Here is a 14,297-nt window from a genome sequence, read left to right on the forward strand (position 1 = left end):
TATGTGTCGAACTGCTTTGCTTTATCTTGGCCAGGTCGCAGTTGCAAATGAGAAAGTGTTCTAAACTAGTCTACCTGGTTAAATAAAGGTGAAATTAAAAATATAATGAATCCTAACTTTATATGAGAAGGGAGAGACTATTCATCAAATAACAGAAGCATGGAGTAAGTTAATTTATTTTCTCCATCCAATATACGGGTCAGTCAATGTGCACCAATGGTAAACGGCCTGAGTTGGACGCCTTCATCTATCCACCATCTTTGAGTCCGGATGAGAGATTACAAAAACATAAATCTCGCGATATTATGACAGGAACTCTTTATTTACACCAGCGACTGAAATCACGCGAGGTTTCTAATGATTTGACTAAATGCCACGTCTGAGAATGAATAGACACCTTTGAGACCCTTTGCTCTGTTTGGAAGAATTTGTTTGATTAACGATCATCGCTGCATAAATACAGCAGACACGTGAGTGTGTGGCAATTCGCTTATACTGCAACATTGTTGTCATCACCGCAAACGTTAGCCAACCGTTGTTTGCTATTGTACTTAATTTAGCTAATTATCCCGACAACACTTTGCATGCAAGATAAACTGCGACATCTGCATTCCTTTAATCGCATTCACATCCATCTTTGTCTATGTGGTTAGCTGCTAGCCAGACAGTTAGTGGCTAACGTTAGATAACTTGCTAGGTACAACAATCGCATCTCTTTCAATCCATCACTTTAAGGGCATCTAGCTACGTTAGTTACTCAGCAAGGCTACTTCCCCATTTAGGACCCTTTCCCTCTTCCTGAGTCAGTCTTATACGAGGAGTCAATGGAAAAGTGTAACGTTAGGCCTATTGCCTTAGCAGAAGGCCATCATGGGAATGCTGTTAGGTGCAACGTTAGCAGATGGGATGTCAATGGAATGTTTGATAAATGTGTTATATGATAACTAGTTAGCGTAACCCATCCACTGTAACTTCCCACAATCATGATGAAATTAAGCTGTTGATATATGAAGCTAGTGTTGCTGTACTAAGGCAGGCAAATGTAACCATAGATGTCTGTTCTAGGTGAGATGATGGCCCATGGACGTCTGCTAGTGTTAACACTGTTCTCGGGAGCAGTGCTGTTGCTAGCCGTCCAGCTAACTGTTGCTCATAGCCACTCTCATGACCATGGGCATGCACACGACCACCATGGGCATGCACACGACCACCATGGGCATGCACACGACCACCATGGGCATGCACACGACCACCATGGGCATGCACACGACCACCATGGGCATGCACACGACCACCATGGGCATGCACACGACCACCATGGGCATGCACACGACCACCACGGGGGTGGCGGTTCCGATGGTCACTCCCATGGCAGTCAGAAACTGCACCACGGGGCGAGCAAGTGGAGTGCTGAGGCCAACCTGCCCCCAGCTGAGGAGTCTCACCACGGTCACGCACATGACCATGGACATAAGCACGAGGAGAGCGGACACGGGCACACCCACGGAGGAGAGAGGGTGATAAGGGAGGCAGAAGGAGAGAAGAGGGACATAGTGGAGCTCTGGATGCAGGTATTGTCAGTGGAGACCTTGGAGCCATTCATGAAGGGACATGAATGTGTTATTGTGGATATTTGAAACATGATTTTTGTCCAGATCCCGTGCTACATTTAGATGTCCATTAGTGATCAAGGCCTACCTTGTATCAAATCATATGCAAAATGTCACATCTTTGTCAGTCGGTATCCCTCTTGTTCATTCAAACAACCTCTTGACTTTCCTACTGAGTCCCAGTGCAAACGCAGGCTGCCTATTACTTTTCTACAAAAACATTTCCCTTTGCCAGTGAGTCTGTTGCTAAGTTTTGTCTAGAGTTCTATTGACTCATTTGGTTTTGACAACTGGACCAGACAACCTCACTGCAGTGTACTGGCAATAACTTTCTGTCGATTTTCACTGCAGTCGAAATGCGTTTCTGTTATAAAGTTAACATTTTTATTTGCCATGTTCAAAAGGATTAGGTTTGTTAGACACTTTTACCATTATAGAAATGTCCTGGTCAGCACGACTCAACAGGTCAACTATTTAGGTATGGTCAATTGAATTGGACCTGAATTGGAATGTATTTATTTGGCATTCAATTATTGAATGGGTTGGAATGTAAGTACTTTTGTAGACAGGGAATAGCCTTTCCTTATTTGATGAAGTCGATTACATTGGTTTGATACCCTTGGAACTCAAAACAGCCATCCTTATAAAGTGTGTGATTATTTTAGTACCCACAAGCACGCCTGCTCACACACTTTTAAAATGGCCTCTTATGACCTCTGTTTTTCTCTGCTATTCTTACCATTAGGCCATCGGTGCCACCCTGCTGATCAGTGCTGCTCCCTTCTTCATCCTCTTCCTGATCCCAGTCCAGTCCAATACAGACCAGCACAAGAACCTTCTGAAGGTGCTGCTGAGCTTTGCCTCTGGTGGCCTGCTGGGAGATGCCTTCCTACACCTCATCCCTCACGCCCTGGGTTAGTGTCAGTATCACACAACTACTTGAAGTGAAGGGAGGGCATTCCACACCTTTTCCCCTGAACTATTGTTGTTACGGTAGATTTCTTAATTAAGTGAAAACAATTGATTGCCTATCTAGTTTATTAAATGTTTTTGGTATTAATGGAATTAATATTTTTAGGTATGATTCTGGGATTTAATCTTTACACAGAATAATCAGTGAAGGAAATGCAACCTTTAAACTGAGCCAAAAAATAAATATTTATTGGTTTGTAGATAAAAGGATGTTGTCATGCCAGTCTGATATCCATTGTAATTCTTTCTTATTATCTCTCGCTTGTTTACACAGTGCCTCACAATGGAGACGAGGGACACGGCCACTCACATGACAGTGAAGAATCACAGGATCATGGCCACTCGCATGGTATATCTACATTTACGAACACCATCATATTAACCAGCTGATCCATTACATTTTTTATTTTATTAAACCTTTTATTTAACCAGGAAAAGCCCATTGAGACCCAGAGTCTCTTTTTCAAGGGAGACCTGGCCAAGAAGGCAGCAACCATCAATACATTACAGAATTAAAAAATACAACAATACATGATCCAGCCTAAAAAAAAGCATTTACACTCCTCCGTAACAGTCTCATCAATATTTTCAATTCATTCAGTGGCACTAACATATCTAGATGAAGCATGGATTGTAGACTATTCCATGCGTCTGGTGCAGAAGAAGAGAAGGCAGTCTTGCCTAATACTGTGAATGTCCTGGGGACTTTAAGTAGCAACCATCTAGCAGACCGGGTATGGTAACTGCTGGTGGTGAAGGAGAACAGACGACAGCATTAAAGAGGGAGTTTACCCAAACTGGGTTTGTAGATGAACACATACAAATGTAGCTTTCTGTGCATATGAAGTGTGGTCCAACCTACCATTTGGTCCAAGGTGCTATGGTGGGTGAGTGACTTGGCTTTGTAATAAACCTCAAGGATGCATGATAAATGGAGTCCAGTCTCTGTAAGACAGAGGAGGCTGCATGCATATACATCAAGTCACCATAATAATTTACTGAGAGAAGTGGCTTCTTTCTAGGCATAAGTGGGAAGCAAGCCTGATTACGAAAATAAAAACCCATTTTCAATTTAAGCTTCCTCACAAGATTATCCATATGAACTTTAAAGGACACCTTGTCATCTAACCATATACCTAGGTATTTGTAGGATGACACTTTTTCAATGGATAAGCCACCAGATGTGACAATGCTAACCTTCTCTGGCAGAGTTCGAGCTCTGGTAGAGGTCATGAATGTAGTTTTTTTGTATATTCAAGACCAGTTTGAGACTATAGCGGGGAGGCCTGCAGTGACTGAAAAGCAGTCTGGAGGTCTTCAACAGCGAGAACCAGAGAAGGAGCACATTAATATATGGCTATCATCTGCATATAGATGTAACTGCTGGTTGCATCCCATTTCCCAAATCATTATTAAAAAGGGAGAACAACACAGGAGTTAAAATGGAACCCTGGGGCACACCTCTATTAATCGCAAGAAAGCCAGACTTGTGATTATCAGTATATACACATTGTGTTCTCAAAGTTAGTTTCTTAACCAATTTACTGCCCCTTCCCTGAGACCAATGTTACTGAGTCTAGTTAGCAACAATTCATGGTCAAATGAATCAAAGGCCTTTGATAAATCCACAAACAGAGCAGCACAATGTTGCTTTTTATCAAGTGCATTGATGATTTCATTTGCCGCTGCCATAGCTGCAGTTGTGGTGCTGTGCTCCCGATCTAAAGCCAGACTGAACCCCGCTCAGCATGTTCTTTTCAATTAAGACATTTTTTAAAACTGGGTTCACTAGGGATTCATAGACTTTGGCCAGGATAGGGAGTTTGGAGATAGGACAATAGTTATTAGCTTCTGAGCGATCTCCATTCTTTAGCAGCGGGAGGACATAAGCTGATTTCCAAATGCCGGGTATGGAATTGGTCAAGAGGCTCAAGTTGAAAATGTGAGCCACAGGTTCAGTGATAATACCAGCTTCTATCTTTAAGAGGTAGGGGTCCAGGTTGTCTGGACCTGCAGATTATTTAGTGTCTATTGCCTTTAATGCTTTATAGACCTCAGCATGAGAAACAGGCACAAAGTTAAAATGGTTCACAGAATGGCTTATATCATAGTTGACTGTAACAGAGCTTACATTAGAGGCCTGGGCCCCACCATTATCAAAAACTGAACCAGCCGATATGAAGTGCTTGTTAAAAACAATATGGGCTTTATCCTTCACTTCATTAGAATCCATCATTAAATGGTCAGGAAGGCCAGTGTATACATTAGAACCAGACACAGATTTGATTAGCTTCCAGAGCTTGGTAGGGTTGTTTAGGTTCTCTGTGACTGCATTTAAATAGTAAACTGATTTGGACTTCCTGATCAATCCTGGGCATTTGTTTCTTAGCGCTCTGAAGGAGGCCCAGTCAACAGGCGCATGCCTGGCTTGAGCCCAAGAGACATCGGTCTACTTAATTCTGCCAATTTATCTGAAAACCAGGGATTGTCCCTTCCAGTGATTCTAAATGTCTTCAAAGGGGCATGCTTATCACAAATGGAGACAAATTTCATATAAAAATAGTCCCAGGCAGTGTCAACATCGGGAATCAGACTGTCAATATTATGGTACAGATCATGTAAGAACCCTTGCTCATTAAACTGTCTTAAATATAACGGGGTTTGGCTTTGGTCATTTTTGTATTTCTAACACAAGCAATTGCACAGTTTTCATTGACATTACAGAATGTCCCAGTCGATATGTATTTGTGAGGGGTATACGTTAGAATAATGTCCATCAGCGTTGATTTGTTAGGTGCTCTGGGATTCGGTCTTGTAAGTACATGAATTAATTGAGCGGGATTCAGTGACGTTACCAGAGATCAACAATAAAAGCATAATGTATCTGTTGCTCACTGCGTGAGGACTTGGCGAAGCCAGCACCATTGTCAATAAAACGAGCTGAGTCTTTCGATAGTTTTAGATGTTGGAAGTATGCCATCAAGTGTAGGTCAAGTTGTGTTTGAGAGTGGTAGAAATGCAATTGCAGAGAGCGACCAAGTGCCTGGTGGTATTGACATGATGGTCTCGTCGGAGCGTTTGCAAGTTGTAAGGCGAAGATGATTCACTCACCCATTGATCATTCAGACTATTAAATCCTGGATGGCATTGAGTAAAGAGCAGGCACAGTAACATATACATAATGCCAGTTTTTAGAGGTATTTCAGGACTGGTGTGCAACGACCAGTAGCCGTTGTGTAGAACAACAGGTTTTTTTCCCACAGTGCATCAGGTTTTCCAGTCCAGTAACCGCTTCTCCGCTCCAAGCCCTCAGTGTGTGCCTGCGCTCGTGTAGCAGGCCTTGCGCGCAGACATGACGCTCCTTACTTGGCGAGCTCCACCTCCAGAAAGGTGTAGGCTACAGTTTACGAGCGGCCCGAGGCAGGAAAAAAAGGGCCTTCTCAATCAGAAATCTTTGTACAAGTACATTTTGTGAAATAGAGACTGAGCTCTTAAAAAAGAAAATTAAAAGTTGTTATATACAGTATCCACCTTCACATCAAAAGTGTTTGCTTCTCTAAACAGGTTCAGGCTAATTAAAACATAACTCTTATCTCTGATCTCAAGGACCACACATACAAACGGACAGACTGACTTGCTACCATCTTGGATTGTGCAGAATGTCAATCACCAATGGTCACATACCAGTATTTTCCATGCTTTAAGAAATCTCTACTACTCTTTATTTTTTTGGGTGGGGGGGGGGGTGCCTGCCCCCATTTTGGCAAACAGCATGTCCCTGACGGTGCTCCTTGTCATACCTGTAGGTGCCGCCCATGGTCACATGATGTCAGTAGGGCTGTGGGTCCTCGGAGGAATTGTGGCCTTCCTGGTTGTGGAAAAATTTGTTCGCTTCCTGAAGGAAGGAAATGGACATGGAAATGGACATGGACACTCTCACGGTAGGTAATCGATTTTAATTGGAGTTTGTAGTACAGGGGAAAACCAAAAGGCCAATTTGAATTGATGCATGTGCTCCTGCTATATCAATTCAACATGAGCTTCTTTTTTTTACTATAACTCTCATGCCTTGAAATGATCTCTCTGTGTGTAATGCATTTCTTTCCTCCTGTTGACCACTTAGTGCATTCGGAAGTATTCAGACCCCTTGACTCTTTCCACATTTTGTTACCTTACAGCCTAATTCTAAAATGGATTACATTTTACCCCATCAATCTAGACAATACCCCATAATGATAAAAAAAAACAACAACCCGGAAATATCACATTTACATAAATATCCAGACCATTTACTTTGTTGAAGCACCTTTGGAAGCGATTACAGCGTCAAGTCTTTTTGGGGAATGCTACAAGCTTGGCACACCTGTATTTGGGGAGTTTCTCCCATTCTTCTCTGTAGATTCTCTCAAGCTCTGTCAGGTTGGATGGGGAGTGTCGCTGCACAGTTATTTTCATGTCTCGCCAGAGATGTTCGATCGGGTTCAAGTCTGGGCTCTGGCTGGGCCACTCAAGGACATTCAGGGACTTGTCCCTAAGCCACTCCTGCATTGCCTTGGCTGTGTGTTTAGGGTCGTTGTCCTGTTGAAAGGGGAATTTCAGTCTGAGGACCTGAGCGCTCTGGAGCAGGTTTTCATCAAGGAACTTTGCCCCCTTCATCTTTCCCTCGATTCTGACGAGCCACCCAGTCCCTGCGCTGAAAAACATCCCCACAGCATGATGCTGCCACCCATGCTTCACCGTAGGGATGGTGGCAGGTTTCCTCCAGACATGATGATGCTTGACATTCAAGGCAAAGAGTTTAATCTTGATTTCATCAGACCAGAGAGTCTTATTTCTCATGGTCAGAGTCTTTTAAGTGCCTTTTGGTATACTCCAAGCGGGCTGTCATGTGCCTTTTACTGAGGAGAGGCTTCCGTCTTGCTATTATACAATTAAAGGCCTGATTGTTGGAGTGCTGCAGAGATGGTTGTCCTTCTGGAAGGTTCTCCCACCTCCAGAGGAACTCTGGAGCTCTGTCATTGACCATCGGGTTCTTGTCACCTCCTTTTGACCTAGGCCCTTCTCCCCCTATTGCTCAGTTTGGCCGGGCGGCCAGCTCTAGGAAGAGTCTTGGTGGTTCTAGATTTCTTCCAACGATGGAGGCCACAGTGTTCCTGGGGGACCTTCGATGCTTCACATATTTTTTTTTGAACACTTTCCCAGATCTTTGCCTCGACGCAATCCTGTCTCTGAGCTCTACGGACAATTCCTTTGACCTCATGGCTTGGTTTTTGATCTGACATGGACTGTCAACTTTGGGATCTTACATAGACAGGTGTGTGCCTTTCCAAATCATGTCCAATCAATTGAATTTACCACAGATGGACTCCAATCAAGTTCTAGAAACATGTCAAGGATGATCAATGGAAACAGGATGCACCTGAGCTCAATTTAGTCTCATAGGAAAGGGTCTGAATACTTATGTAAATAAGGTATTTAAAGAAATATATAATACATTTGCAAAAAATGTCTAAACCTCTTCACTTTGTCATTATGGTGTATTGTGTGTAGATTGATGAGGACAAAATGTAATCCATTTTAGAATAAGTCTAACGTAACGAAATGTGGGGAAAAGTCAAGGGGTCTGAATACTTTCCGAATGAACTGGATGCATTGCATGTCTATTGTTATGGGAAAAGTTAGGTAGTTAAATTAACATTTCAGTCATTTAACAGATGCTCTTATCCAGAGTGACTTACAGGACCAATTATGGTTAAGTGCCTTGCACAAGGGCATGTCGACAGATTTTTCATCTTGTCTGCTCAAGTATTAGAACCAGCGACCTTTTGGTTACTGACCCAACGCTCTCAGTTTAGGGCTTAGGAGCATAGTTGCACTACACTACCACTTCCCACACTCCATCCCCAGAGGTCAGCAGCTCTGCCGTGAAGCCTTGATAAGCACACAGGTGTGAGCAATTAGGAAGGATCTGCAATCAGTGTGAGATGCTATCTTTAGTTTTGGTGTAGGCCTTTTTGTACTTTCGTTTTTGTAAATATTTATCTTGTCACCATGAACAAATGATAATCTGCTTGGGCTAGCCGACTCGTGTGTCAGGATTGAGCAGGCGCTGGAACCTGGTAAAGTGGCTGTCTCTTGGGCACATGCGTACCACGCGGTCCACATACTCTGTCCCGTCAGATAAATTCACAGGTTAAATCAGGTTACAGACCACTTAGCTAGACCTAGGACCCCTAGACCTAGGACCCCTAGACCTAGGACCCCTAGACCTAGCTAATGTAGCCACATCTTTAGGCTAGCAGCTAGTTGGTTTTGTAACATGACCTCTGGGTCCATTTTGAAGTCTGAAAATTGATTCATTGAGATTTCCCTCTTGCCGAGAGCTACTGTATGGTCAGGGGATTAGATGCTGCTCTTCTAAGCCGTCTTGGTAAATAAGAATTTGTTCTTAACTGACTTGCCTAGTTAAATCAAGGGGGATGGTCAGTACACCAAAGAGTTATGCACATGTCTTTTTTCAGCTGCTCCTAAGGCAAAGGAGAGTGACGGGGAGGAAGAAAATAAAGAGGATGAGAAAGATGGCAAAGATGAGAAGACTCCAAAAGGAGTGGAGGAGAAAACTACAGGTAAGAAGAGTTGACTAATTGCCACTTAATTTCTTAGTGGGCAGTTTGCCTTTACTGAAATTGCTTTTTTTTTTAAATATCAAAACCAATTTTGCTCAAAGAGAATATTCACTTTGACAGCATTTTTAATTTACCGGCCTCAAATCAATCCTGTTTCTCTGTTATTGCGTTTAACTGTTGCGATTATTGTCCATTCTCCCATCTCAATATTAAGCAGGGAAACCACATTTTGGTGATTTCTGGTACATCAAAATAAATCAAACACAGCATGTTTTTGGACTCATTCAGCAGTTTTTACCAGATTAAGTACAATACCATTTGAAATGTTCCCCAATGCTTGAAGGGGGGCCCCCCGAGTGAAAGTTTGGGAACCCCTGGGTTAGAGCTACATTTAGAAGTGTTGCATTTTGATTCAAGGCAGTTGCCAAAGTGGTAAGTGTAACGCCAGTTTGTTTTGTTAATCACCTCCATCAATATCAAGTTGGAATATATACAATCTAGGTGTATGCGCTGTTTAAACTAACACGGTTCAAAATCATCTAAATTCTAGAATATCGGCTGGAGATTCTGGGAGGCTGCTGGTACGGGGAAGAAACAAATCAGTTGCTTTGTTATTTAACTTCAACGAATCGTGACCCCTGGCATAGGGTGTCATCACTAACCAGGTTGTTTAGGTGATAGTTTCGGTCTCAAATTAGTGTATTGGTGTGCGGCCATCAACTTTTATACAAAGAGCCACAAAATGTTCTGGGCCATTTGAGCTTTAAAATTAGTCCTGCGACTGACAGGCGCGTATCATAAAATCAATGGTGCCAAATCTGTCCTCTTGATACGACCCATCCCGGGTCCGGGAGCGTAATCATCAACTGTCATTAATTAGCATAACGCAACGGACATAAATATTCCTATTCATGAAATCACAAGTGAAATATATTGACAGCTTAGCCTTTTGTTAATCACCCTGTCATCTCAGATTTTGAAAATATGCTTTACAGCCAAAGCAAGACAAGCATTTGTGTAAGTTTATCGATAGCCTAGCATAGCATTATGACTAGCTAGCAGCAGGCAACCAACCTGGTCACGAAAATCAGAAAAGCAATCAATTTAAATTGTTTACCTTTGAGCTTTGGATGTTTTCACTCACGAGACTCCCAGTTAGATAGCACATTTCTTTCCAAAAATATTATTTTTGTGGGCGAAATAGCTCGTTTGGCTGAGAAATCGACCGGAAATTGCGGTCACTACAACACCGAAAACTATTCCAAATTAGCTCCATAATATCGACAGAAACATGGCAAACGTTGTTTATAATCAATCCTCAAGGTGTTTTTCAAATATCTATTTGATAATATATCAACCGGGACTGGTGGCTTCTTAGTAGGATAGAGAGAAACAATTTGTCCTTTACGCACAAAACACTCTGAGAGACTTCAGCTGACCACTGACACAATGTTGACGTTCAGGCTAATTTTTCTAAATAAAAGCCTGAAACTATGTATTGTGACACTAGACACATTAGGGAAGCAATAGAAAAAGGAATCTGGTTGATATCTCATTCACTGCTCAATAGGGACGCATGGGAACGCAGAGCTTTCTAAATAAGAGTCCCTTCCTGATTGGATTTTTCTCAGGCTTTCGCCTGCAATATCAGTTCTGTTATACTCAGACAATATTTTTACAGTTTTGGAAACTTTTGTGTTTTCTATCCTAAGCTGTCAATTATATGCATTTTCTAGCATCTTGTCCTGACAAAATAGCCGTTTACTTTGGGGAAGTTATTTTTTCAAAAATGAAAATGGTGCCCCCTAGATTCAAGAGGTTAAAGCAATCCAGTTAATACATTTGTGATGACTGTAAATTTTGATATTAATATAACCTATCTGAAGAAAAAAGGATGTATATAATTCCACTATATTGTATGTGGTGAAAATGCAAGCTTGTGTAAGGTAGTAACATGTTTTGTCCACCATAGGGAAATTAGCATAATATAACATGAATAAATATGTCAAAGTAATTCAATATTTTAATATATGATTGTAAATGTAGTACACTCACATTTTTTACAACAATGACATCTATTTATTTGTGCTTTAACCATGGAGGGAGTTAACAAATGCTCCTAAGCACAATTTAACCAGGCGCTCTAGACTAGAGTCCATAGATTCTGTGCTGAACGTTTGACGTCCCTATCAATATAGATATCAAGGTATCGGGCTACCTGAACCTGGCTGCTGACTTCACACACAATTTCACTGACGGGTTGGCCATCGGGGCATCGTTCCTGGTGGGCCCAGCAGTAGGCACAGTCACCACTCTCACCATCCTGCTGCACGAGGTGCCCCACGAGATTGGCGACTTTGCCATCCTGGTCCAGTCTGGCTGCACCAAGAAGAAGGTAATGCACAAGCTTCAACTTTTCATAACAATTGATGTTACACGTACTGATGTCGGACAAGAAACGGAAATGTGCTCTACTATGTACTGAAACATGCTCGGTACCAGTTGTCTGCCATGACTACAACACAAAGCCTATTCACACATGGTGGCAGCTGTAAGACTTGTGTGTCTTTTCTGTTTGAACAACCTGCATCAGAAAGTCTCTGTAGGTAGAGATGTCCATTGACAACTTCCTCTTTCCCATCAGGCCATGCGTCTACAGCTCCTGACAGCCTTGGGGGCTCTTGCCGGCACAGCCTGCTCCCTATTGGCTGAGGGGGTGGGCGCGGCCGCCACAGCCTGGATCTTGCCATTCACTGCAGGTGGCTTTGTGTACATCGCCACGGTGACGGTCCTGCCTGAGCTGCTGGTCGGGCGCTCTAGTCTGGGCCAATCGGTGATGGAGATCCTGGCGATGCTGGTTGGAATTTACATGATGGTGCTAATCGCAGAGTATGAGTGAGAGATTGAGTCGTCAATAAGAGAGGGTGGTAGCGCTTAAGGAGATGGAGGTATTTGGAGAGGGGAGGAGGAGAGACTGAACCAGAGATGGATTTATATCATTGTTGTGATTGGAAGGAAAGACTGATGAAGTTTAAAGGAGAGCGGGAGAGAGGTGAGAAGAGATCGACAAAGAGCTTTCACAGGACTGGACTATTTGTTCCAAAGAGGACCTGAATAGGGATTTGCATTTCAACACCAACCAACTGGAGGATTATGACTAACAAGTTCTGAACTGTACAAAGTCCTCATCAGCAGGACTGTCCCCGTGTTGAAGTCCGATAGGTCATCAAACCGAGACTTAGAAAAGCAAGGCAGATGACTCGGCGTTGTAGTCCATTATAATTGCACAGTTCATTCCCTTTCTGGTCACAAAATGGCAACCCAAAAACATGTATTTTTAAGTTGCCGTTTAACCATTGAATCTGTCCATTTAGTTAACTAAAAATCAAGAATGGCCTCCACACACAAATATTTGTCATGTTTATTTTACCTTTAATTGTACTGGCAGAGATCACAGATTGAACACAATAGAACTAGACAGTTAAGTGGTTAGTTAGGGCATTTTCCAAGATTTTTTAGGATCAGAGTATATTAGTATATAACTGGAACATTCCAATTAAATTAAAAGAGCACTACAGTGTAACGTATAGTCCATTTAACCAGGTCCCCATATAGCAGCCATCTTGGATACTTGACATCGATGAGGGCAGAAGTGTCCTGAAATGTCATCCGTTTCCTGAATAGGACTTATTGGGAAAGATTAAGCTGTTTTAGATGTCTACATTACACAGCAGTTACTGACCATTTAGCTAGGGAGATATACTTGTTAAAAGGTTTTCATACCTGCATAATGTGGAAGTACAGTAATATGTATTTAGGGTGGGCTATCCATGTGGAAACTTAACCGATTATCCAGAGTGACAGGATTCGGGGGAAGTAGACACTGTCCTTCAACCTAATTTCTTCAACCCTACTTCATTGTAATGTCTTGACCAAGTGATGTTTGCCCTTATTTTGAACAACTGAATGATGAACCCTCTTCCATTTTTGTTTAGTGTTTATAAGCCACTGCTGCAGCAAGTTTTGTTGAATTGTAACATTTATTCTTTTAGCGGATTCACACACATTCTATTGCGTACTGTACTCAAACCTGCACTGAGTGCGTTTGCTCTCCCTCCGCTCTTGACGAATACAGAAGGCCTTGTCTCATTAAGGCAATCAATCCTGTAGCTGTTATGCGTTTAGAAATAACTCCCTCACCCTGGACCATTCTGTGTGTACAAGACTGCATCTCTGGCCTGATTCCATGCCCCTATCCACAGGACCTTGTTGACTTTCTTGTGGGTCTGAAACTGTATTGCCAATACTGTATAGTAAGCTGCTTTACCGAGGTATCTGTGATACGTATGTTTTCATCGATTGTATACCTTACATCAAAGGTCTTATTGGATGCTTCAGGTAGTTAACATTGGCCTATAGATGGGTGCAATGGCTTGATTTGGAATCACACTATTTAATCCGAGGGACCAAGTAAAGGACTAATGTTGAAGTGGTGGATGGGATATTTGTTAAGCGTGGGGGTGGAGACTGGTGGAATTTTTGTTACTTTGTTATCTTGACTTTTCATTAAACAATTTAAGATTCTCTCACAATGTTTCACACGATCTTTACTGGGTACCTGTTTCTCATTATATAATTGATGCAAGAGAATATGAAAAATACAAGCAATCCAATTCTTGATTAGACAGTAATCCTACCTAGGTCGCTGACTGGTGTATAAAATCGAGCACACAGCCATGCAATCTCCATAGACAAACATTGGCAGTAGAATGGCCTTAATGAAGAGCTCAGTGACTTTCAACATTGCACCGTCATAGGATGCCACCTTTCCAAGTCAGTTCATCAAATTCCTGCCACGCTAGAGCTTCCCCGGTCAACTGTAAGTGCTGTTGTTGCTCCTAGAAGTTTCCACTTCACAATAACGGGTTCAACCACGAAGTGTTAGGCCACACAAGCTCACAGAACGGGATCCCCGAGTGCTGAAGTGTGTAGCACGTAAAAATCATTGTCTCGGTTGCAACACTCACTACTGAGTTACAAGCTGCCTCTGGAAGCAACATCAGCACAATAACTGCTTAGCAGCCGCACA

The 14,297-nt window shown here is 42.4% G+C and overlaps 1 protein-coding gene across 1 annotated transcript; it reads left to right on the plus strand.

The window, feature by feature from the left end:
• The first annotated feature begins 310 nt into the window (after positions 1-310).
• LOC118398178 (zinc transporter Slc39a7-like) lies at positions 311-13,800 on the plus strand. The gene is made up of 8 exons (XM_035793260.2): positions 311-470; positions 1,066-1,571; positions 2,356-2,524; positions 2,857-2,931; positions 6,389-6,523; positions 9,104-9,208; positions 11,407-11,603; positions 11,853-13,800. The coding sequence occupies exons 2-8, from the start codon at positions 1,071-1,073 to the stop codon at positions 12,105-12,107; spliced, it is 1,437 nt and encodes a 478-aa protein (XP_035649153.2). The 5' UTR covers positions 311-470; positions 1,066-1,070; the 3' UTR covers positions 12,108-13,800.
• The last annotated feature ends 497 nt before the right edge of the window (positions 13,801-14,297 follow it).

The sequence above is a fragment of the Oncorhynchus keta genome, chromosome 19 (genome assembly GCF_023373465.1).
Source record: "Oncorhynchus keta strain PuntledgeMale-10-30-2019 chromosome 19, Oket_V2, whole genome shotgun sequence".
Taxonomy (NCBI): domain Eukaryota; kingdom Metazoa; phylum Chordata; class Actinopteri; order Salmoniformes; family Salmonidae; genus Oncorhynchus; species Oncorhynchus keta.

Bases quoted from the DNA above. Each gene is read 5' to 3' on its own strand.
- LOC118398178 (XM_035793260.2), top strand. From the start codon at position 1,071: ATGATGGCCCATGGACGTCTGCTAGTGTTAACACTGTTCTCGGGAGCA. The intron at 6,524-9,103 runs GTAGGTAATCGA...GTCTTTTTTCAG, and splicing joins TGGACATGGACACTCTCACG to CTGCTCCTAAGGCAAAGGAG. The intron at 9,209-11,406 runs GTAAGAAGAGTT...CTATCAATATAG, and splicing joins AGTGGAGGAGAAAACTACAG to ATATCAAGGTATCGGGCTAC.